The sequence below is a fragment of the Aythya marila genome (assembly GCF_965140915.1).
Source record: "Aythya marila genome assembly, chromosome: 20".
NCBI classification, from domain to species: Eukaryota; Metazoa; Chordata; class Aves; order Anseriformes; family Anatidae; genus Aythya; species Aythya marila.
Genome location: NC_139061.1, coordinates 9,989,442 through 10,014,926, shown reverse-complemented (window position 1 = coordinate 10,014,926; position 25,485 = coordinate 9,989,442). Strand labels below are relative to the sequence as shown.

General features: G+C 47.3%; 2 protein-coding genes across 3 annotated transcripts in view; both read right to left on the bottom strand.

The window, feature by feature from the left end:
- AATF (apoptosis antagonizing transcription factor) overlaps positions 1-11,606 on the bottom strand; it is a 49,809-nt gene extending 38,203 nt beyond the window's left edge. The window contains exons 1-4 of the mRNA XM_082776343.1: positions 11,509-11,606; positions 9,309-9,497; positions 8,430-8,846; positions 7,781-7,918 (exon numbers count right to left, since the gene is read on the bottom strand). Coding sequence (XP_082632469.1) covers positions 7,781-7,918; positions 8,430-8,846; positions 9,309-9,497; positions 11,509-11,593 — 829 coding nt within the window. The 5' untranslated portion in view covers positions 11,594-11,606. The remainder of the gene's footprint in view (positions 1-7,780; positions 7,919-8,429; positions 8,847-9,308; positions 9,498-11,508) is intronic.
- Positions 11,607-14,021: 2,415 nt separating this feature from the next.
- On the bottom strand, positions 14,022-24,782 carry LHX1 (LIM homeobox 1). Of its 2 annotated transcripts, XR_014318893.1 has the most exons (8): positions 23,653-24,782; positions 22,590-22,816; positions 22,155-22,432; positions 21,849-22,014; positions 20,758-21,675; positions 15,828-16,003; positions 14,908-15,017; positions 14,022-14,143 (listed from the first exon to the last, which is right to left on the bottom strand). XR_014318893.1 is itself a non-coding variant. In XM_082776633.1 (5 exons), exons 1-5 carry the CDS (start codon positions 23,820-23,822, stop codon positions 21,296-21,298), a joined length of 1,221 nt encoding a protein of 406 aa, XP_082632759.1. In that variant the 5' UTR covers positions 23,823-24,782; the 3' UTR covers positions 18,413-21,295. The 2 variants fall into 2 exon arrangements, 1 of the variants encoding a protein (XP_082632759.1); XM_082776633.1 differs by lacking the exons at positions 14,022-14,143; positions 14,908-15,017; positions 15,828-16,003 and having other exon boundaries at positions 18,413-21,675.
- Positions 24,783-25,485: the final 703 nt, after the last annotated feature.

Sequence of the window (25,485 nt, the reverse complement as noted above, 5' to 3'; positions counted from 1 at the left end):
AGGAAAAAGGCCGGCTTCGCTGCTGATTGCGATAAAAAGCCCTGCTCCACACCAAAGGCCCAATTTGCTGCTTCCATTGGAATGCAAATGATGCAAAAGTTTCTGCAGAGGGGAAAATTTTATTCCTTCAGCACAAAGGAGCCAATCCTGCACACCGCTTTCACAGGCTCCCAGAGCTGCAGAAGGTACTCAATTGCTCCCTTTCACTCCGATCTGACTGCATTTGACAGTAAGAACAACAGGATCAGACACAGATGAGTTTGCTAAAAGTAAAGAAAATAACTGGATGCTACAATGGAAGAAAAGGGCTGGTATTCAGGGATTTTATTAGCAGGGGCTGGGGGAGGGGGAGAGCTGAGAAAGCAGAGACAGAAACCCCTCCACGAAGTTCATGCTCTACTGACTCGCCTCAACCGTCATCTTTTGCTATCAGCCCAAGGAGGGAGGGACGGGGCGTGCAGAAATGAGATTTATAAGAACTGATGTTTTACATTACTGTAAATGCAAAGAGGCTGACACCACGCATCCCAGTCTCTGCCAGGCAGGAGTCCCCAAGAACACACACGAGAATGGGAACGGAAGAGGAAACGTGAAATTTCAGTTATCTAGATATCACGGCCAGAAGGGAACATTAGCCCATCCAGACTGACCTCCCCACGTAACGCCAGGCCATTAATTACATTTATCATGACAAGCAGTGAGGTTCCATCTCAAGGCAACCAATTGCCAATTAATTCGAGTTAGCTGACATTTGCACACGCTCGTCTGGATGCTCCACGAGCCTTTGTTTCCCCGCACCGTGTTTGTGCAGTACACAGACCAACATGCACAAGTATTTAGCTGAACTCAATGTAATTAGCTATTAATTATCTAGAGAAACTCAAGTGTAGGCAAACCCGTTTGATGTTCTTGAAGTGTGTAATCCCATGGTCTGGAGTTCGGGTGTCTCAGGCCAACACCTACACACCTTCCTACCAGCTCTTGCAGGAGAATTTAAGACAGCTTTAAAATAAACCTCGCACGCTCCCAGTGCCCAACACATATGGCTCTGGAGATAACCTATAAAACGGGAGCCTTTCAATTTTAGCCCATCTGTGCAAGGGAAGCGCACACAAATTCTGCTCAAAAAGACGAAATACCACAGGCTAACAGCCTTGACAATCAGTGGAGAAGGGCAAGTGTTTTTTCCTCTGAAAAAAGCCCCAAACTCCGTGTTCAATAAACAGCCTGTGCTTCTCCGCTACCTCCCACACAGAATTGCTGAGCGATTCACAGGCAGCAAGGACAGGCCATAAAATACCTTCCTGGTATCTCGCACAGCCCAAATTCTGCACTGGGACTGCCACACACAGCACCTCACCCCCCACTGCCCGACTGAGCCCTACAAGTGCAACCCGTGCCTTTGTCTAAAGTTTGGCACTTCGTATCTCTTCCCTCTTCCTTCTTGGCACACATGCAGAATGTAAGAGCTCTCCAGAGCATGGGATCATCACAACAGAAAGTAAAAAAATATATATATAGCCTGATTCATTCATTTATTTCACTTGAGAGTAAAGTCTTCATTAACGTCAACAGGCTTTGGTTCAGTCTCACAAAGAGCTGAATAGATTCTTCATTAGATCAGAGAGGAAAGGTGAAATTTGGGGACACCTGCATCCACATCCATTTAAATCAAATTCAGCCCTGCATGAATTGACAAGCACAATGCTTTTGTATTCATAAAGTGTCTAGCCTAATACAATTCAATTAAAATGAGCTACCAGTTTTAAGTGGGCTAGATCTGATCATGATAATTTACACTCAGGCTTGAAACCCAGTTCTGCTCTCACACGTTTGTGCAGGCTCCCCGTAAAATCTTCAAAGCAGGAATATATTTAAGTCCATGATCTTGCCTAGCACCAATTAATCCTGTAACTGCTCTGTGCCTCTGGAAACTCTGTGTGATCTGTGTGTGCCTCAGCTCCTCCCCACAGCCCAGTGACACCCACCCTGCCCCGTGTTACGGCGTTATCCTCTCCAGATGTCCACACGGCTGCACCTCCCTGTTAGAAGCGATCCATTGAGATGACAACAAAATTATGACAAAATTATTGGCAGCTGATTCCCACGAGCTTCTCCAAAAAATCCCAAGCCTACATCGATAAAGCACATTTCCCACGATGCCCTGTCTCCAACTAGACATGAAAATGACATCCAACGGGGAGCAGGGCAGAGGGCGAGCCCCCCAGAGCACGCAGCACAGCTGGAGGAGGACGTTCCATCAAACACAGCCTCTCCTACAGGACGTGCACCAGGCTCTCTCTCCAGTATCTAAAGTAGACTTGATCTTATTCTAAGTTAGTCAATGCTTAGTCAGCTTCTTGGAGATGACTTCCACGGATGCTGTAGAGAATACATCCGTGTGTGTAAATATATTTTTAAAAAGATGAGAATCGGAGTAACAGAATAGAGCAAAAGTCCTCCATTAAAGACACTGAGAACATAAAAAAACACCAGATAAACCAGACAGATAACAAACAAAATCTCTATTTCGAGTCCCTTTTCAGCAAAACATTACAGAACTAACACAGAAGAAAGTAAAGACACTCAGTGTAAAGCAGTCATAGAGAAACGTTACAGAAGTTGAAGCATTTGGACCGGAGCGCACTGCTCAGAACAAGAGGTCAGCTTCTCCCAGGTGCCAAACACCCAGCCCCTTACAGGCAAGTCCTGCAAATTTTTTTAGGTGCACCTCTTAGCTCCACTTTTCAACAAAATGTAATTAAAGAGCAACCGTTGGCTTGCGGCACCTGATACATTTAATGCCTTCATTCAGGGAATAACAAATCAATGTGCAACCTGGGTTCTCCAGCAACTGGCTCCAGTTGCAGGAACTGGCTGCAGTAAGGGGATGGAGAGTGAGCTGCCTCCTGCAAACTTCACGTGGAGTTCACATTCGCTTCCTTCTCTCAGCAGAGAACGTCCCTGGATGAACAACCCAGAGAAACATCCCAGCCGTCAGGAAAAGAAGGTACACGCCTGACCACAGAGAGTACAGATTAAAGCCCAACATCACTGCGACCCGAGAAAAGGTGCACAATTTTCAGCAGAATGCTAAGAGCTGTGCACAGTTTTGTGACTCTTTGCAGCAGACAAGGCGCTGTGCTGAAAAGTTGAGGCTGCTGCCAGGCAGAGCTGCGGCTCCGTGAACACATTAATAACCCAAGCAGGTTTGGGGATAATGGCCTTGCAAGCACGCAGAGCATTTCATTTGATTTTTTTTTTTTTTTTTTTTTTTATCTGATTCACTTTATTCAGGTTTATTTTCTTATTGATCACAAACCTTTGCATAACTTCTCCACAGCTCTACAAAGTGTAAATAACAGTTAATATTTGTTGTCACCACCTTTGTTCCTCTCATGAGTGAATTCATTCTTACAGACTCTGCCCATCTACCTTTTACCACACCTGGTATTTTTTTTCCATTGCTTCAAATGGATTCATCTTGAGCTTACACTGGAGAAACCTGGGACTCCAGGATTTCCTCTTAGACCACTGAGAGACAACTCAAAGACAAAAAATAGTAATTCAACTGGTAGTTTACATTTCAGGGACCTATTTAACTCTTGGGAAGTGAAAGGACATATATGATAAAATATACAACTACTTATCACTTTAAAGTCTGGCCATGCCCATCAGCATCTTGCCTTCCGCAAGACTCACGTGGGTTTCCATATGCTTTTATTTACTCACCCCTCCAACTAAAACTGAAAATAACACTTTATTCCAATTTCATTTTTATTTTTGTGAAGTATAAAGCATCGCTGTCAAAATACTCGTCACTGAAACATCCCCAGCCAAGTGTTTTTAACCACAACTGTAAAGAGACAGCAATTGAAGTAGCTAGAACAGAGCTACACAGCCCTTTGAGGAACCACAGCTATCCAGGGCATATACATGTACAACAGCTTCCAGTCTTTGTTGATTGAGAGAGATCATTTCTTAAAGCTCTGGCTGTCCCCCCTCCCCTCAACTAGCTGTGTTGTGTTTTTTTTTTTTTTTGTTACTGAATCAAGATTTAACATAACAAGCCCCAGACCTAGAGCTGTTTAATTCCTGACACTGGACATGGCTTCACCAACGTTGCTTCCACCCCTGCTTTGACTCTCTCTTACCCTTGAGGTAATTTTTTGTGGCATTTTCATGAGATCTACTTCTGACCTTCTTCCCCTCTGAAAACAGACACGGAAATATGAATGGCAGGCATGCAATCTGTGCAGAGACACAGCGCAGAAACTTGCACCTTGCACTCTTTTTCTATGTAAATAATGCAAGGATCCTGCGGGAACATGCCAGGGATTGGAATTTTTAATTAATGGGTCTCTTTAATGTGCAAATCAGGAGCAGATTGCAAATTCTGACTTGCATTGATTATGAAAAACATTAATTGAACGTGCAAGACCCCAAACAGAGGCAACATCTCAAGCCCTGGACTAGACTAGAAGATATGGTGCAAAAGAATACAAATATATCTTGGAGAAACAGACCACTCCAGGCAGCAGCACCTCAGGAACGTAAGCTGTGGGAGTTCACGTGTGCAGTGCATTAAAAATTTGCGCTGCATTCAGAGCGCAGCCGCTGTGATTTCAGTATTAAAGGACCACTCAGACTTTCTCCATGGATGCAAAGCAGGAATAAGCATGAGCTCCAAGAACACAGTTTGGTCTCCAATTTGTATGTAAAAACGACACCGGAAAAAAAAATCTGGAATATAATTAAAGATTAAAAAAAAAAAAGGAATGAAAGAAAAAGTAAGACAGTGCAAACAAAGCAATGCTGTCTCTTTAAACAGAAATTCATCCTATATAAATTATGGCCATAAACTTTTCCTGCAGTGCAGCCTAATTAATTCTTGTTCTATACACAAAGGGAAATGCTGGGTGACAAATGGGTGTGAAGCCTGAAAGCTGCCAGGTCTGCAAAACATTTTCTACTTCAATTTATAAGCAATTTTGCAGTAAATCATCCACCAGAACCTGAGATCTCAGGAATCCAACACTGTCCAAGGCACATTGTTATCATTTTTTTTTTTTTAATAAAAGATTACAAAAATAAATTAAACACTTGAGTTTTTGCAACCTCCAATTTCAGAATTTGGCAAACACGCACGACCTTACCATTTTTGCTCAGATTTGGCTGTAAACCTGCACAGATCATTGCTGTCTACTCCTTTACACCATTCCACTCAGTCCTTTAGGAAATCTCACTGCTGCTGCCACTAGCTGCATGGAGAGTTGTCACAAGTGGGAGATACCAAAGAGGGAAATACCTGGAAGTCTGTTTTCCATTTCAAACCCCTCATTTCAAACCCCTGTGAGCACTGAGTAGAAATTTCATGAGGAATGAAATAAAATGGGATAAACTACTGAAAGCATTCTGGGGCTACTTTTAAAGAGACTCAAGGGACTTGTACAGGCCCTCAGACAGAGCAGGGTGCTGAGAGCTCTCTGTGCCCTCTGGCCTTCAGCAGACTACAATTTAAACTGAGAGTCTGAATTTTTGGCACCAAGCACTTTCTGCGACTTTACACACCAAAATATTTCCTCCTGTTCAATGAAGAGCAGGAAAGCATGCCAACTTTATTTTGTGGATTTGGAAAAAAGTGCTGAGGCTCCCCTGAAAGAACAGGATCATCCAGTCCAAGACAGTGTCAATGCCACAATTAACCTAAATCTTGCCCAGGACTGAAGCACGTTATGTGCCCTACAACCACCTCAACATGCAGTGTTTACAAAGTCTTGCCTTCAGCTCACACTCAAATGGCTGATCTTCAAACCTTCTTGCACACAATTTCCATTTTTTCCTGTCTGGAGAAAGGGATCCTACCCAGAAGCTGGTAACACAAGTGGGAGAACTCAGAGTCCAGAAACATACACCTTGCCCACTACATCGCCGTTTAGAATTGAGTAAAAAAAAAAAAAAGAAAAAAAGAAAAAAAAAAAGATTATTTTATAGAACCCACCAAGCTCCTTGATCAGCTAAAAAATAGAACTTTCATTGGAAGCTGATTTACGAAAAGTGAGATTGCCCTCAGAAATTGAGGTCCATCAATTCAAGAAAGGGTTTAAATAAATAACAACGCATCTTTTTGAAAAGAGCTTAGTTTCACTGACTGAATGGGCAGGTCACACCCACAACAGTACTATTCAATAAAAGCAACTATTGTGACCGACTTTACTGCACAGTTATATACAGACTGCATTTAAAAAAAAATAAAAACATAAATGGAATGTAAACGTGGTCCCTTACAGAATATCTGCAAACACTAAAGAAGTGCAGTAGCACCAGAATGTTCCTAAATTCATTACTTCCCATCTGTCAGTCCAAGTGTTTTCTCTGTGAACTTTGCCCAGATCACTCCAGCTCTATTTTCTTGCTGTCTTCACACCTTAAACACATACCCTGAACGCAGGTCATCAGGAATATCAGAGCAAACTACTGCTACTTCCTGTCCAGATTATGAAAATAGGTGGGCAGGGAATCACAGAGCAGTTATTAACAGTGGATTTTCCTTTAACATACTGAGCACCTGAAAGATTAACCTCTCTGCTGTACTGGGTACAATATTATACACCATGTTCGTGGACGTATTTTGCTTATGGGAAATATCAAAATGTCAACCATTGTTTCTGTTAAAGGTCTTTAATGATATTGCATTTTAGACCTGTAATGAAACATGGTGCTCGGTGCAGTTTGTAATGCATCTCATTAAATACATTAATAACATGCATTTCACTGAAAGGTCAGCTTAGTATTGCTGGGAGTTCGCCTTTTTTTCCTTAATCACTTCATTTAAAGCAGCAGAGCTAACTTTAAAATAGAAAGTGTCTCACCTGCTCTAACTCCAGATAAGCTGATTAGCCACTACGTTCAGATCAGGTATCAGCTGTACGATGATAGTCAAAACTTGGTGTAGGGGCAAGATTCGGGGTCAGGTTTGATCGTGGCAGAAGTTCCTAATCCAGTTTTATGATAACTGGTGCCATCCTAGGTCAAAACTTATCAAATGCACACCACAGCACATACAAACTGGAGCGTTAATAAATTAAATAGATCCATAACACAATGAAGCCGAGCACTTTGTGTTTATCAGCTGGAGTGCGCAGATTTTTTTGGCCATATTGGAGAACCAACAAGTCAGATCAGTATCATTAATAGTGATCCTAAAAAATAAACAGACGAAGGAGCTCCAAACTGAAAAGATACTTGCTGTTGGTTTGACAGCTCAGGCCCTCTCCTTTATGCTGCATTACTCCTGGTTAGGGCAAATCTTTGCAGTCACTGACCCAGCACAAAACCGGTACGCACACGGCACCTCAGGAGAAAGAAGAATCCCAACTCTGCACCAAGCAGCGACAACCACAGCAATTATTTCTCAGCCCCAATATCAAACTTAAATTTGATAAGCAAACTTCAGTCTCCACATGAAGTAGAAATAGCAGCAGGACCCGAGCTGAGGCTTACCAACGTTGTGTAAGCGACAAGACAGGCCGCCGACACAGATCAACGAGACTCACATATCTACACAGGTGATAGGAGACATTTTCTTTGCCAGGGGTAGGAAACACTTCATGTTTTATGTTTCCATAGTACCCAATTAATGATTAAGGCAACACAAACCAACAGCTAATACTACAGACACGTGCAGCTCAAAGCCCCCACTTTCCCATTAACGTTTTTGCTCACAGAACGTGGTGGCTACAGCAGTCTACCCAAAGCAAAAAGTTCGAAGAATACTTACAGCTCTCAACAGCGTTGTCAAATTCCTGTCCCCCTTCCTTCCTGAAGGCTGGGAAAGTATCTGGCTGTGGAAGACGGTTGACTGTTACGAGCGCCTTCTGCATCTTGATTCTCCCTTCCAGTAGTTGATCCCACAGGGCTTCATAAGAGAGAGAACACAAAATTATTTAGTGAGCCACAGCACTTGCTCCTTCACCATTCTACAATCCTGCAACTCTGGGAATCACAGAAAATCATCTCTTTGCTTCCCCAGTTAAAAGGTCAACCTGCAAATGGAGGTTGGTGGTCTGATAAAATCTATCAGCAGAAACTGCATCCTGCATTACGCTCCAAAGAGAAAGAGCAGCAGTATCTGCAGCACAGCACTAACAGTGCAGGAAGTCCCCGTCCGTACCACAAGTGTATTCAGTTCTGTCTCAATTAAGCCAGCAGATAAATACACTTCACAACATTAGATTTTGTATGAGCAGTGACACCAGTTTGCACAGCACATTTGGCGGAACATTCGCAAATGCCTGGGGCTGCTGTAGCATGCACGTGCAGTACGCCAACAGCATGTTAACGTGCTGAAGTGGCTCCTAACATGGACAGCTGCTACAGCGTCAGCAAGGTGAAAGTTGTGCCACAACACACAGCAAACATGCACAAACCTAGCTGATTCTTCACCGCTTTTCCTTTTTCTACGTCTTCAGTCTCTCGTCCTTTTGAGAACGTCATCACGCCCCCATCATCCTCGTTGTCTTTGGTGTCTTCTATATCGCTGTGGTTTTCATCCTCATGTTCCTCCTCATCACTTCCTTCTTCCATGCTGGCATCATCCTCATCTTCCTCTTCACTGCTTCCTACATCATCCATCCCCTCTGTAAATTTCTCAAAGTCAGTGATATTCTGGAAACTGAACTTTGGTGCCTTGACCTGTGCAGATGGGTCACTCTCTTCATCATCTTCCAAGTCATCCTCCTGGTCACTGCCAGCACTGCTGAGCTTCTCCTTTGTTTTACTGCCTAAGCTGCCATCGTCTTCTGCATCTTCACTGCCACTGTACCATTCATCTAATGTTTCTTCAGCTGTTAATTAAAAGAAAAAAAAAAGTTATTTACCTAACAGCAAAATGTGTCACTTTGCAGTATGCACCATCAGTGGCTACTGCTTTGAGCTCTCCGAGCTCCAAGCTCCGTTCTACTTCCTGCTTTGACTAGTTAATGGAAGCACAAGGCCATATCCACAAAGAGGTCTTAGCTCTCATTTTCTGTAGCAGTGATTAGTATACACTTGCTCACAGTCCTCCCTCAGTCTGAGGAAGTGGACCTTTTTTTCTGGGATCTCCCCTTCCCTCAGGCCCAAAAATACGGCCTGAATTTCAGGAAAGCACTTCAAGAAGGTCCTCAACTTAATTGTACCCGCTTATTGCCCTGTAACGGGGATCTGAAGTTCATCATTTTGGTTCAGACAGCACTAACTCAGTGTAACATGCTAGCATCAAATTCTGAGCAGTCCAGTGAAAAGGGGAAAGAAATGAGATTTCTTACCAGGTTCTTCTTCAGACAGAGCATCTCCCCAGAGTTCCTCTTGCAAGGCTTTCCGAGACGTAGCTTTTCCACTATACCTTTTATCAGCTTCTAAGAGAGAGGCTGAAGCTTTTTTCCGTATATTACCAACAGGTAGAATGTCATCTGCAGTTTCATCCTCAAATTTGTCAATCACTTTAGCAACTGTAGCTGTAGGGAAAAAAAAAAAAAAAAAAGGAGGATGTCTAAACTGAACTGAATTTCAAACTGGAAAAAGTAGTTGCAGAAAGAAGCCATCCTCTGCAGAAAGTACAGAGATTTGTTAATAAATGCCTTTTTAAAAAAAAAATAAAAATAAAAAATAAGTATTGCCTATACTCACACCTTCTTCCCTGCCTCTCTTCATTTCAGAGAACCCGCAAGAAGCACTAGACCAGCAAAGCCTACCCAAGCCCCTCCATGGGCCCCTGAACTTAATGGGGGTCTCATGAAAAGCGTGGTCCTCCAGGTGGAGATCTCAGCGAAGCTGGAATGCCTTCGTCCACCCCACGCTTACAGATTCAAAGAGGAAAACTGCAATTCTGATGCACTTTGGCCTCTTGTTACATATCTGAGTCACATAAATATGTAAACACTTCAGAATGGCTAAGCACAGAAAATAATCTCACTGTGATTATTGTTCTCTTTCATACCCATCTTCCCTCGGACACAGGAATGGAGCAGTCCAGCAAAAAGAACTCATCACACCATATTCCTTTCTTATTTTCACTCATGTGCAAGACACCCTGTATGCAAAATTACAGGGTTAGCTTTGTTCAACCAATTGAGTGATCCAAGTGGCTGAACATCGCTAAGTGCTCTATTAATGCCTGTTTGCAAATGTTAATGCCTCCCATATAGTGCTTGCTTGGGGCAGGGGAGGGGGGCAAAAAAATCTGCTCATAATCAAAGCAACAAGCTGTGGCCTCAACAGTCACTCCAACTACCAGAGGATGGCAAGACGCTCAGCACCAAGGAACATCTGGGCAAGAGGGGCAGATGCAGTCTGTCCTGTGGCACTCTGCAGACTGTTCCGGAGGTCTCGGACTATGCTAAAGTCTGAAAATAAGTCATAATTGTTAAAAACAGGAAGACGTCTCAGCTGGCTACATCCATTCCCTCAACAGTAACTGCGCTGTGGCTTATCTTAGCAGACACTAGTGCTACCTCCTACACCTGTGCAGAAGAACGAGGCCAGCTGGCACAACGCTTACCAGGACTGGTGCCTAGTACCTCCTAAAGCCAATGTCTGTCAGTGTGTGATGGTGAACTTGTTACTTCCAGCAGTGAATTTTGCTACTTCCATCACTCACAGCAGCGCCTCGTACCCACAGCACCAGCAAAGCCCCGGGCTGTGTCATGCTGCCCACGCCTGCCTCCAGCCACAGATGTTTATGGTGGACTACCAGGAAGAAGATCGGCCCCAGTGTGACTCCTTTTTGTCCCTTATCCTGGAAATTTCCAGCTGGATCCACTCCCTGGCCTGTCGCAGCCCATGGCAGGAGCCCACGCTGTCGCTGCCCTGAGGTGACTGGGGTGACCCTGGTCCCTGAGGTGATCCCAGGCTCGATCCTTGAGGTAAACTTGATTCCTGAGGTAACCCCAAACCCTGAGGTAATCCTAGTCCTTTGGGGTGACCCCGGGCCCAATCCCTGAAGTAAACTTGATTCCTGAGTCAAACTTGATCCATGAGGTAACCCTGATCCCTTGGGGAGACCCCAGGCCTGATCCTTGAGGTAAACTTGATTCCTGAGGTAATCCCGATCCCTGAGGTAATTCTAGTCCCTTGGGGTGACCCCTGGGCCCGATCCCTGAGGTAAACTTGATCCCTGAGGTAATCCCAGTTCCCTGAGGTGATCCCGTGCCCGCTCCCCGAGGTGCCCCCCGGTGCCGCCGGGTGGCGCCGCCCGAGCCCCGCATGCTGGGGGCCGCCCCGCTCCGGGGGGGCGCAGGGGGAGCTCCGACCTCCCCCGCCGCTACCGGAGGGCACCGCGGGGCACAACGGAGACCGCGGGGCAGCTCCGGGACCGAGCCCCGAGCCCCGGGCTCACCCCCCGCACCCCATAGACCGGCTGAGGCGCCACGTGCGGCCCCGTGCCGTGCCGTGCCAGCCCGTTGCGGCCCGTTCCCACCCCGCCGCATCCCCGCAGGTACCGAACCGTCCCCCCCAGCCCTCGCACACCTTCCTCCGCGTCGTCCTCGGGGTCGCGGAGGCTGGGGCGGGGGTTGAGCAGCTCCTCCAGCTGCTGCGCCAAGGGCGCCGCCATCTTCTGGAGGAGGGCGGGAGGGAGGGAGGGAGGGAGGCGGGCGGGGCTGAGGCGGGGCCGGGGGCACCGTGAGGCGGCGGGGCCGGGCCGGGACCCCCCCCCCTCCTTCAACCTCCCCTCACGGAGACCGAGGCTCGTTCCTGTGCCCCCGTCCCAACCCCTCATCTGGCAAATGTCCGCGTTAGGAGACGCGGGGTGGTTTGGGAAGAAATTATCAGCACAAAAAATAAACGCGTCTGGTGCTGAGCTCCCCCAAGCAAGCCCAGGGGTGCTGGGGGTGTGTGTGGGGGTGTATGGGGGTGCTGTGCCACACAGCAAGCCCCTCTCCCCTTCTGCCCGTCGCTAAAATGGGAATAATGATGGTCGATGTACCGCTCTGAGGCGTGAGGAGTAATATTTGCCCGGTGCTCTGGAGCCCAGAGGCACAATAATGGTGATTAGCTGCTTAAAAGCACAGTCGTGTTACGTAATGCAAAGCATTCCTTTATTTATTTATTTTCAATCAACGTTGCACTTCTTGTTTTAGTACTGCCAACTGCACAGGGTGAATTAATCCAGTTCTTGTCCCATGTGGTAAATACGCCGTGGTCTGTGTTTAAGCCACTGCTCCTGTCACAAACGCGGCACCTGAAAGGCGCTGGCGCTCGGCCCAGCTCTGCCGGCTGATCCCTGCACCAGACCAACACCAGGCCCAGGCCCTCAGGGTTTTGCCTGCTTCCAGTTTCTCCTGGTGGCTTTGCGGGGTTTGGTGGCCTCAAAACACAAGATTAGGGGTGAGATTCGTGAATGGTTATGTGTGAGGTTGGCACAGCCCCAAATCAACATCTCACATTGGGAGATGTAGATGTGGGACTGAATTTCACATCCCCAAATGAACAACCAGCCTGAGGCGGGCAGGGTGGGCTCCAGTATTTGGGCACCGCACAACCAGCACTTGGGCTTTGCCTGCGTGACAGCAGCAAGCTGCAAACTTCAGCCGGGGACTGGCTCGAGCCCTGGCTCCGAGCTGAATTGAGTAGGCTGCTTTGCTTGCTCATCCCCTTCTTGTCAACACAAGGCTCTTCCCCGCTGCTTATCTGCTTTTGAATGCTATAAAAATTAATCCAGACATGCATTCTAATTAGAATGCAGAAACCTACGAGCCAGGCAGCGGTGGCAGTGGCGCACGTTTCCCCGTTACTCCAGGACCCAGCTTTATTTCCCCGAAGCAGGAGCGTTCAGTGCAGCCGGTTGTCCTACAGAGGGCAGAGGAATATCATTAATTACCACTGCCTCCTGCAGCCCCGGCAGTGCTCTGCTACCTGCCAACTTCAGCTGGGGCTGGGAGCCCCGAGAGGCACCAAGGTGGAGGGAGGCTGGGGGAAATCAAAACAAAACGACAACAACAAAAAAGCACACGCCTCTTTCCCCCTCTCAAGGATCCTCCGATTGTGTAAGCTGTGAAGATGCGGCAGTTCAATTTATATAAAAAATTAGCGTTCACTGAAAATGCACATTTTTATTGCAAACAAAACCCTTTGGATGTTATGTGGTCAAGTATTTCATTTTATTTCAACTTTGTTTGCATTTATTTTGTCATGGTGTGACTGACAGGTATAATGCTCTGTGTTATATATTGTGTGGGTTTGCCATTGCTTCAGCGATGTGAAATTAAGTGCTGCTATCACATTTGTTACTGACAGTTTTCCAAAACAGAAGTACATGGTGCATCTTTGCTGGCTTTGCTTCTAGTTTTTTCTTCACATTCACAGATATTTTGTTTCCAGAGTAAAAGGTGCCATTATAAACAAAGGGAGGAGTCTGGAGAAATAAATCTATAGAAAACTAAGTAGCAGAAACAAGTGCTTACCTGAACAGTTACTTGGAAGTATCCACTTTTGATACTGGATATATTGGGTGGAAGTATCCACCCAAAGAATGTCTTTAAATAGCCCCACGCATAATTTCATTTTCAAACCTCTACACTTTACAGAGAAAGGGGGATGTTTTCTACCCTAACCCAACAAATAATAGATAGCCCCATCAATAAAGGGATAGAGGCTTTTAGTGGTGGTTAAACAGAACATGCCCAGTATAATTCATAAAAAATATGTAGTGAGTCACATGAGTCCTTTTAAGTAAAAAAGCAAAAATTTGGTTTCTTGAAGTCAACAGAATTTTTATTGCTCATTTTGGTGAAATCAGGATTTTACCCATTGAGATTAATGGGACAATTGTTCAGAATAAATCCCCAACCCAGCAAAATTTGCATATGACTGTAAACACGAGGGATCCTGTCAAAGCTCATGGACCTGCTTTTCTGCCGTGCATCAGCCATTCACCCTGGTGCAAAATGAGCGTGAAGAGGGGAAAAATCACGCTGTGCTCAGCAGCGGGCATCGCCTGCACCTTCCCCTGCGCTGCTGCGGAGCGGGGAGGACCGGAGGAGGCTCTGACCCTCGGGCCTATTCGCATGCTGGCGCTCGCTCACGTTACCCAAGAGCTCCATTCATCAGCAGTCAAAAGGCTGCAGGAGCTGTTCATCTAAAATTTCTGATAAGGAGATTCGCTCTGTATAAAACAACATCAAACAAAATCCACTGTATTAAAGTCATGGATTGTTAAAATATTTCCCCAACACAGGCTCCTTCTTTACAGTTTATTCTCTCCCTTTTGCCTTTCACTTAGCAGGGTAATTAAATCAGACTCTCAGACTCGGTTTTAATTTCTGGTTCACATGCCCTCAAACCATGCTGCTGTGGTTTGGATTCATAACCGTGTGGGAGAGTATTTGTACAAAAATGATATCAATACATTTTAATTTAAGACAATCATGAAAGCCTTTTTATGCATGACAGTACTTTCTGTAAAACCCTCTGCCTGTTTATAAACTATAAGCAGAAGCCATCAAATTAACTGACATAATTTCTTTGGCATTTTTCCTCTTAATTTTACTTTTTATTTACATGCTTATTTGCTAAAATGGAAATAACACCCTAAACACATAACAGATAAACAAGGGAATTTTGAATAGTCCGTGCTACAAAAAAGTATTTTTCATTTCTCACACTCAGCTCCTTTTGCTCCTTGGATTTGTGGCGCTTGTCATCTTTTAGGAAATTGTCAGATTAGATGGTAGCTTTGGAAGTGAAAGACCATATCATACTTGCGTGTCTGTATAATTACAGGTTATTAATACAAATCCATCTTTTCAGAGCATTTCTTAAATATAGAAATAAGGAAACGTGTTGGACACACAGAGCCGTTCAGGCAACAAACGCTGACTAATTTACTGCGTAACCTGCACTCGGTAGCACTCGGCGTTTGGTTCTTACCTTGGCGAGCAGAGCGGTGGGAGCAAGTTGGGCTGCAGTCTGCAGGCAGCAATCTGTGGCAGGATTCCCATAGAGAGCCACGAGAATTACATGCACCAGAGTCGCGCCTACTGAATTTAATTGAATTGCATTATCAACAGCAGAATTTGACCCACATACAGAGGACTGCATACTGTCCAAAAATAGCTACCAGCCAGAGCTGAGCTTATCTTTCCCACATTTTGGCAAGCAAATGTAATTTTCCAAGCTGACCTTTTTCATTTTAGCCATACTAGTTCATTTTAAGATTTTCTTTTTAAATCAGCAACACAATTTGTCAGTGAAAAAAAGAAAAAAAAAAAAAAGAAGAAGATGAGTGGGAGCAGGAAAGAACACACACAAAACCTAACAAGTAAAAGAAATTAGATTACAGGAAGCGTAGATGTTTATAAAAAATTTGTCTCGCTATATTTATCTATATTTATAATTAATGTATTAATGTTGTTTATATTTACTTTGGTATTTCTGATATTCCTAACCTGTCACTCATTCAAAAAACACAATTATTTTTAAGATTTAATCAATTCCTAATTGTTCTTACATCCAAAAATGTAATGAATATAGTTTATCTGAATAACAGATGACGAAAGATGCTTCTAGCAAATAGGAATTTTGAAGGCCACACAGAGACAATTGAAAAACTGGAAGCAAACCTTTTCAGACAGAGCAAAAATCCATTTTTCCTCCACAAAAACCTCACAGAGCAAACCACATGTGCAGTGCACAAAAAAGAGAGCGCACCAGCTCTTCCCGACATGCTAAGCTCAATCACACAAGGTAGTTTTTTATCACAAGGTTCACTCTCAACAATTCACTGAAACACCTCGGCATGTGTTAGGCTGCGTTTCTATAGAAGTCAGTGGGGATGTTTTCCAGCTTACATTTCCAGTCTGTGTTGCATGACGATCCTCACGCCACATGCAGACCTTCCAACAAAATCACAGTAGACCTGTCCTGCAAGCCCAGGCTTCTGGGATGAACAGAGCCAAGCAGTCACTCCTCACAAGGTGAGATACCATCAGCCTCTCTAAAGGCTCCCATTCTGCAGGAAGCACGCCTGTACTGAAACCAATCAGGAAAAATCTAATTCTTAGGGCTGCCAAAAACACTGCCCAAACTGCGCTCCAAACGTGATCAAAACAGAGATATTCCTGAATTTCAAGGCAGCCCGTAACAGGAGACTTGAGAGACACCAACTGCGCCCCTTATCCCCAAGGAGCATCAAGTGGAGGGCCAAGGGGTATTCTCTGAGAAACAGAAAGTGAGAACACGAGAACAGCCACATGCATCCAGCCCCGCGATTCCATGCGCAAATGGTAAACACCCCGCAGAAAATCAGTCATCCTCAGAGTACCCTTACGATGCCAGTCACAGTAATTTCAAGGATAAATATTTACCAATGTGAAGGCCGGATAACTGTAAGGCCACATTTACTCTTCCGTTTCTGCATTATACTACTGGGCTTACTGGGATTAATGAATGAAAAACTCTCCTGACAACGAGCAGCTCAGCTTTGTAAGCCTGACTTCATGGTCCATAACTAAAAGCAACACAAATGCTGTTTAAAAAGCAACAGAAGAAGAACAGCAATTGCAGATGGATTCATAACCAAAACATATTTTTAGCGGTCCCACTAATTTCAGTTAGAACTTCAGGAATGGTTTGTTGCCATCAGGATCGTGGAGCCCCGCAGCACAATGGCAGACACAGATAAAAGACCTTCCAGAACCTGCTCCAGCTTCACCAGCACTGCTCCCTGCTAACTCCCCGTCCCTGGCTCAGCAGCGCAGGCAGAGCTCAAGGATACGGATCAATTGTTTAAGCTTAACGTATGTGAACATAAATACTAGCCTCTACACTGGCTTAGGAACAGAAAGCAACACTGCAGTTGCTTATATTTAATATTGCAAGAACATGCAAGGCTTAAATACAACATTCTTGTTCGAGGAAAAACTCCTGACCACGGCAAAAGGAATTTTTCCTGAGAGGACACTACGTTATTTGCCACTTCCTAGAATAGCAGAAGTATGTAAATCACCACTGATATTTTAAAATTATATTTATTTATAGATTTGTATCATGTACCCATCACTCAGCATCTGGGTACACACACATATATTAAAATAATATACATCATTTGTCTACAAATCACAATTTAAGTACATTCTGACTCTTGGGATACAGATCTTTACAAATCCCCTACCATTCCCCAAGCAACGGCCTGAGTAAATAGATAATGGAAATGACTGAAGAAGAAAGGAAGCGGCAGAGGAGTGCCACACAATGAGAGCACAGTGGAACGCAGCACGCAGCCGACGTGAGCCAAAAGCAGAGTTGTTCAAATGCTGCAAACTCGCAGCATCGTGAAGACCCTTTCATTATCCTTAAAATATCTCCCCTGCACAGATTAGCTCGATATGAATAATACTTACAATATCTCCTGTGTACCCTTTTTCCTAGTAAACGGCCTTACACATGGGATTGGCAAAATCTTCAGTCTTGCACATTTAAAAACAGAGCTCCCTTGTCCGCACCAGGAGGGCAGGCACCGCTCCCCCCACTAACTCCATCGAGGCCACCGAAAAGCGGGCGAGCAGAGCGGGGCTGCGCGGGGCTTAACGTCATCCGACTGCACTTTCTGCTGGGAGACAGCACCAAGGCGAAGGTCACCGAGACCAGCAGCAGCCCAGGAAGAAAAGATCAGAAGAGAGTAATTCTAAAAACACTTTGGAAAATACGTTGCACATAGGCACAGTTACATACATGTCCCGGCCGTGTTTCTGTGGTTATAGAATTAGCACACGCATGTAAAACCCATCCAAGCAGCACATGCTTTCAGAGGGCCTTCTCCTGCAGGCCGCTATTCACCCGAGTAATGCTACTGAAGTCAATGGAAATGCTCTTGTAAACAAGGACTTACAAGAACCCAAGGCGACAATGATTTCAAAAGGAGTTTTGACTGTGCAATTGTTGCTGGATTAGGGTCTTCAGAAACACCGAGCTTGCTCTGAAGAGCACAGAATTCAAATCTGCAAAGTGCTGGGGCCTCCAGATTGGATCCCGCTTGGCTTTAAGCATGGGAACGGCTCCTGTGCTTACTCCTTACGGTGGGCAAAATTCCTAGGAAAGGCAGCAGGAGCTTTGGGAAAAAGCAGGCTCTCCTCAGCCCCTTTTATAAACCAGTGACCTACACTGAACCATAGGGAAAGGGAAAGGGAAAGGGAAAGGGAAAGGGAAAGGGAAAGGGAAAGGGAAAGGGAAAGGGAAAGGGAAAGGGAAAGGGAAAGGGAAAGGGAAAGGGAAAGGGAAAGGGAAAGGGAAAGGGAAAGGGAAAGGGAAAGGGAAAGGGAAAGGGAAAGGGAGTTATTTGGCAGACATGATTTCTACAAAATAAGCCTATTCAGTGAAATTCTCATTTAAAATAATTGATTCAACAATAAAACAGCAGCATAGAGCAGAAGCGCAAATAGCAGTATTTATAAATAGCATTTGCCCAGATAAGTAAAAGTTTGTAATAAACAGATCGCCCATTACTTTGCTCATATAAATGCAAAACAGAGGAAAAAAATAGCAACAGTATAAAAGACAAATAAATGAGTTAGACACAGAGCCCACGGGTTTAAGAAGTCTCCCCTGTATTTAATAAAGCATGATTTTTTTTTTTTTTTTTTTAGAAACACTAACAGATCCCTTGCAGATAGTTTTTATCTTTATATTATTATATAAGACATTTTGTGTTTAAAGTGAACTATTGCTTTGTCCAGATGGCCCCTCTGCTGGGCACAGAAACCAAGTTGTGAACAAAAATTTAAAAATCACCATTGAAAAATACAAATTGTACAACTTTAAAGCATTTTGATTTTTTCCCCCTCAGTCCAAAGAGATAAATAATTGAATTGCTCAGAATGTAGAAGCCTGCATTTTAGAGTAAATTTCCGTGTCTACATAAAATAAAAAAGAAGCCAGACAGAATCACAACTAGTCAAGAGACGAAGGAAAATATGCAATTATGGTTCATCCCATTCTATTATCTCAGCAGGTGGAAAACATTTAAACAACTAGTGACTTTTCAGAACTGAGCCCAACCCTCTGCTTCTAACACAACTCACAGTCCTCTCAGAATCAGTGAGACTTTAGAGGAGCTGAATATTTGGGACTTTGCAAAAATTTGTAATAAAAACATTAAATCTGTCATTTCACAATGTTTCAGATTTTTTTTTTCCTTTTTTTTCTCCCAGAAAAGTAGCACATACCCAGTGCAAAGCAAAATATTTTCCCCCACTGCCCTGTAGAGAACTTTACACATAACAAACACTATCAAACAATTGACTCAGCTCAGAGAGAAAAAAAAAAAAAAAAAAAAAAAGATTAAAATTACTTTCAGGACATTGAGGTTATGCTACTTTCCATATCATCTAATTAGGAAAAAAAAAAAACAAAACAAAACAAACAAAAAAAAAAACCACAGAACAACAACAAACAAAACAATACAAAAAAACACTACCTTTGGAGAATTAATTTAACCAAAAATAGGTCAGGTAAAAAACACATATTTGCAAGTTTTTGACATTCAGAAAACATTTTTGTTTATGCATAAAAATGCACATTATGAGTACATTTTCTTAGCATAAACCAAGAATAAGCTGATGTATTTAACAATTTGATTAGTTTCCAATTTTACAATTTAACGTATAGTGTTTTATTTGTACTTTACCAACTGAGCCTGCAGATGTAAGGAAAGGCTGTAACTACCGATACCTGCGATCTGCATTGGCAGCAGGGTTTAGACTCCTACCAAAACAAAACAGCTGGACAGGATTATCAGTATAGCAGATCACTCTCTTTTCAGGGCTATTTTACTCAAAAAGAATCCACTTAAAAATGCTTAAAACATCAAATGAAACACGAGTTATCTAAACATCAGATTTTCTAATTTTATTAAAAACGCACAAATTTTATCCAACATGTTTTCTTTCATACAGTGAATGGTCTAATATGCACTGGAGGTCACACAAGCTTAGGTTTATTAGAACAATAAAAGACATATGAGAAATTTAATATATAAAGAAAAAAGTAGCAGCTGTTGACTGCATATTTGACCATAAAATTTAAATATTTTGGACTTTTATTTTAAAGACACAAAAATAAAACCTGTGTGGGTCTATATAAGTCATATTAACAATTCCATGAATGTTCAACAGGACTAAAAATTAGCAAAGATGTTTGTTTGTTTTTTTTTTTAACCTTGTAACACTTTTTAAACACCTTCTCGGGTTGCTGGTGCAAAGCACCTTACAGTATTTGTGCTATATATTTACTTTATTTGGCAACTGTCTGGGTTTCGTGGGTTTTTTCTTTGCCTTCTGTAAACAACACCTTTTACAAACTAGCACAGTGAACCACAAGCCCTGCAATCTGTTATAACATCTACAGAAAAGAAAATGAACTATTTTGGTTGGTTGCTCAAAATATTTTGCTTTTGAACAAGAGGTTCTAAAACAGGATTTATTAGTAAAACATTGAACTCCTGAATTTAACATTAGACGTAAACAGTTGACTGTTTTTTAGTTCAATAGAGTCTTTTTGTTTAGCTTTTCTCTCTCTGTGAAGGTAGAATACTTTTTGTTTGTTTGTTTTTCAAGTCATTTTCGTTAGAGGTCTGGTTGGTGACCTTTGCTATGATGAGGAGGTTTTGTATGTGTAGCTTTGTGAAGGTAGAAGAGTTGGTGCTGAGGGCTTAACATTTAGCATTTGTTATTTTGGAAAACAAAAACAAAACAAAAAGAAAAGGAAAAAAGAAAGTTGTCCCACCTGATATTCAGCAGGCTGAAATGGCTGAAGCTAAAAAGAGTTTCTTGCTGTCGAACTTTCTGAGAGACAAAAATTAACAAACAAATTCATAACGCCAGAACCATCCTTAACCGGGAACGCTAGAGTTCTTGAAGCTTTTTTTTTTTCCCCTTTTCTTTGACCTTTCCTTCATTCAATTAGTGTTTTTTTTTTTTTAAACGAGAAGTTTCTAAGGATTGTGGCTCTTAGGATGACATCCAACAGGGTAATCAAACTTACGCCATCCTACGGGTATGGCAGCACTTTACTGTACAGCTTCACCAGTTTCTTTGTCAATGGTACAAAAAAGTCCCCTCGTCTGTTTGTCTGTTACAACCGTAAAGAGGAAGATTGTCCTGGTCTAGAGCAAAGCTTGCCTTGGAGCCGTTCGCATTCAGTTCGTTCCCAAGGTCACATTGTCTTAGGGCGGGAGAGGCGGTATATTTATTCATTTCTGTACACCGAAACAATAAGCAGACTAGATGACCATCACTTACTTAGACCCAAGTCCGTTTTAAAGCTACCACACGGCCGCCTCGTTCATTTCGGGTGGATGTGACAAGTGATTGCCGTAGTTAGCACCACCGTTGACGGATAGCGATGAAAACGGAGGACTGGGGCCAAAAACTTCCGCGGACATGGAGTGCAAGGACCCGGGCAGGTTGGGTTCGGGGCTGGGCGAGTCTCCGGGCGGGTGGGCCATGATGTCGGGGAAGCGCTGCGCCTCGCTGGACGGGTGGTGGCCGGGCAGGGGGTGCTCCAGGGCGCCCAGCGGCGTGCCCGGCGGCCCCGAGGAGGGCACGAACGGCAGCTCCACCGGCGTCTGAGCTTGCGAGGAGGGAGGTCCTTGCGGGAAGAAATCGTAATTGCTTCCAGGGCCGTAGTACTCGCTCTGGTAATCTAGCGGGCAAGCGGACACGGAGGGAAGGTGACGCCCGGGCGCGCAGCGCTTCCCCCACCTCGTTCGGGGCCGTGCCCGGGGACCTCCCCCCCCCAGGTCCTGCGGAGCCCCCGGGCTCGGGGGGGGGGGGTCCGGCCCCGGGGAGGGGGGCTCGAAGGGCGGCGCTACCCACCTCCGTAGAAGGAGAAGGGCCCGTTGGGGATGAGCTCCCCGGGCTCCAGCCGGTCCACCAGCGGCCGCATCCTGCGCGGGCTGCGGAAGAAGGCGTGCCGGCGGGCACCCAGCGCGCTCAGCTGCTTCATGCGCCTCTCCTTGGAGCGCCGGTTCTGGAACCACACCTGCCCGGGCGGCGGACACGGGCCGGTCACCGGCTGCCCCCGGGCCCGCCGAGCCCCGACGGGGCGGGCCGCGAGCGCTGCCCACCCGCCTCCGCCTCCCCCTCGCCCTGCGGCCACCCGCAGCCCCCCCCCCCCGGTACCTGGATGACCCGCATGTTGAGGCCGGTCTCCTGCGCCAGCTGCTCCCTGATGTGCCGCGTGGGTTTTGGGGTGGCCGCGAAGGCGGCTTTCAGAGTCTCTAGCTGTTTGGCTTTGATGGTGGTGCGGGGGCCCCGCCGCTTGGCCCCCAGGTTCTGGTCGTCGTTTTCGTTGCTGCCCGTCTCCTTGTCGGAGACGTTGGCGCTCTCCGAGTCCTTGGCGTCGTCCTGGGAAGGGTCTTGGGAGTCCGGGGACAGGCTGGGGTCACTGCCGGTGGTGGCTGCGCGACAGCGAACGGGGGTCACGCTCGGCCCCGGCCGGAGCTCCCCCCATCCGGCGGCGGAGAGGGAGAGGAGGAAAAGGAGGAGAAGGAAAAGGAGGGGAGGAGAAAGAAAGCAGAGCCCCGGCTCCCGGCCCCGCCGCCCGCGCTCCCTCACCTGAATGCAGGCTGTTTTCTTTGGCAGTATTGCTGTTATTTAGGTAATCTTCTTTGCAGACAAACTTGTTTTCGTCTATGATATAAAGCTCCTCGCCGGTGGAGAGCTGCTTGTTACACATCATACACGTAAAACAGTTCAAGTGGAACACTTTGCTCCGCGCCCTGCGGACCAGGTCGCTGGGGGAGATGCCCTGGGCACAGCCCGCGCACTTGGTCCCGAAACACCTGCGGGGAGAGCGGCGGCGGTGGGCGAGGGGGCACCGAAACAAAACAAAAACAAAACAAAAACAAAACAAAAACAAAACAAAAACAAAACAAAAACAAAACAAAAACAAAACAAAAACAAAACAAAAACAAAACCCCATCCCTTTCCACCGTTCTCCCTTCCTAACGAATACCTCCCGGAATTATATCTCAAATAAAAATAATAATTATAGTTTTAAAAAAAAATCACTAAAACACAAACAAAAAAAAAAGACAAACGGATCCAAAACAAAAGAGCTGATGCGGCCGGAGCACAAGCTGCTGGAGGAGTCGTTGGGCGCTGTGGCCGCGCTGCCCGCGTCCCGCACCCCAAGAACACGGCGCCGAAACCCGGGCCCGGCCCGGCCGGGGCGCGGGGCCGCGGGCGCTGCTCGAGGGCGCGCCCGGGGCCGATTTCGGCGTTCCGGCGGCCGGGCCCGGCCGTTCCCGGCAGCCGGCCTCGACCCCGGCCCCGCCGGCCCCGAGCCCTGCGCGGAGCCGCCGCAGCCGGGACCCGCGGCCGGGCGAGAGGGCCCCGAGCCGGGGCTCCGGGAGCCGCGCTCCGGCCCCGGGCAGCCGCGCTCACGGCCGCGGCCCCGTCGTGGAGCCCCGGGAACGCGCTGCCGGGGTCGCCCCGCTCCGCGCTGCCGGGCCCGGCTCGGAACGGCCGAAGCAGCCGCGGGCATCCCGAGGCGCGGCCGGGCCTCGCCCCGCGGTCCCCGACGGGCCCGAGCCCCCCGAGCGGCACCGGCGGGAGGAAGGTGATGGAAGATGGGCTGGGAAGGAGCTGCGGCCCCGGGCCGGGGGCCGGTACTTACCGAAAGAAGTCGTTTTTGCAGTAAAGCTTGCCTTCTCGCGAAAAGCATTTCTCTGTCAAATTGCATTTACATTCACAGCACTGAACACACTTCACATGCCAAGCCCTGTCCAGTACATTCAACAAAAACCGGTCCAAGATTGGCCTTTTGCAGCCCGCACAGTGAACCATTGTCTTTGGTTATTTCTGAGAGTGGGGGGTATTGGTTTCCCAGGTGTCAGGCAAAAAAATTCAAAATTAAAAAAAAAAAAATGTAAAAGGCGACAACACCGGCGTAGGTTTGCTTTGTGTGTGTGCGTGCGTTTGTTTTAAAAGCCTTGGAGAAGTGGAGGAGGAAAAATTGAAAGGGAGGAAGAAAAAAAAAAATCTTCTTTCGGGTGTCCTAGGAGGGAGACACTGGAGAAACCACCCACTGCCCGAGGAGAGAGACCAGCGCTTCGACGCAACCGCAGAATCCCGGCCGCTACCAACAGCGGCAGAGCGACAATAAGTGACAGTAGAACAACAACGGCTAGAGAGGTCGGCGCTCACAAAAAAAGATAAAAATTAAAAAAGAATAATTAAAAAAAAAAAAAAAACGCCGAAAAGGGAGTGATGAGTTTTTCTCAGGTCTGAGGTAGAGCAGTCAGGAGTCAAAGTGCATCTGCTTTTCCCAACGAGAAATCAAAGGAGGCGAAAAAAAAAAATAAAAATAGAAGGAAAAAAAAAAAAAAAAGGCAAAACCGAAAAACAAAAGCAGGACATCGGGACCCGACAGCGGTCAGACGGACGCCGGCTGCCGCCGCGGCGACATGGCCCGGGGAGGGGCTGGGGGGGGGGGCGGGAGGGAGGCCCGGGCTGCTGCCGTGGGTGCGCTGCGAGCGCGGCTCCTCGCCCTCCGCCGCGCTCCCTCGACGTGGCGGCGGCACCGGCACCGTCCGCGGCGGCTGCTCGGCTCCTACCTGCCCCCGCGCTACCCGCGGCGTCCCCGCCGAGCCGGCATCTCCCGGCGCCGCCGGCTGAGGGGCGCCTCCCGGCGGGGCGGGGCGGGCCGGGGCGGGGGGCGGCGGCGGCGGCGAGGCCGGAGCCGGGGCCGGGGCCGGGGCCGGGAGCGGCGGGGCGCGGAGGGGAGGGCGCTGCCCGCTGCCCGCTGCCCGCGCCGTCCGGCCGCGCAGGGCGCTCTGCATGTTCCCGGCAGCCCCCGGCCGCGCCTTATGCACCGCGCGCAGACGTCACCGCGCGTCGCGGCCAATCGCCGCCTCCCGCCGCCGCCCCCCCCCCGCCCCGCGCCGCCGCCGCCACCGGACGGGGCGTCCGCGGCCCTTTATAGAGCCGCGAGGGCGCGGGGGGCTGCGCCGACACCGACACCGCCCGGCCCCGGGCCCGGTCCGGTATGGCACGGCCCGGCCCGGCCCGGCCCGGCCCGCGCGGAGGTCCGGGACGCGCTGCGTGGGGTATGTGGGGTGTGGCGGGGGCGCGGGAGGGCGGGGACGGGGCGGCTCGCTCGGTACCGGCGCCCCGTCTCCTCCGCTGCGCTCCGTCGGTGGGGCCGGAGCCCGCCCGGTGCGCGGAGCCGGGCGTGGAGGGTGCGGGGCGGCACCGGGAGCCGCCCGTCCCGGGAGGGGGATGAGGATGGGGATGGGGATGGACGGGACGGGACGGGCCGCGGCGCCCCGACGTGCCCCAAGGGCTCGGGGGGGGGCCCGGTACCGGCCGCCCGCCGCGGGCAGTGCTCGCTCTGTTCCGCCGCCCGGAGCCCCTCGCCCGTTGCCGCCGCTCCCGGGGCAGCCGCCGGGAGGGACGCGATCGCTGCCGCCGCGCGTTGCTGCCGCCCCCCGGGGGGGTCACCGCAACC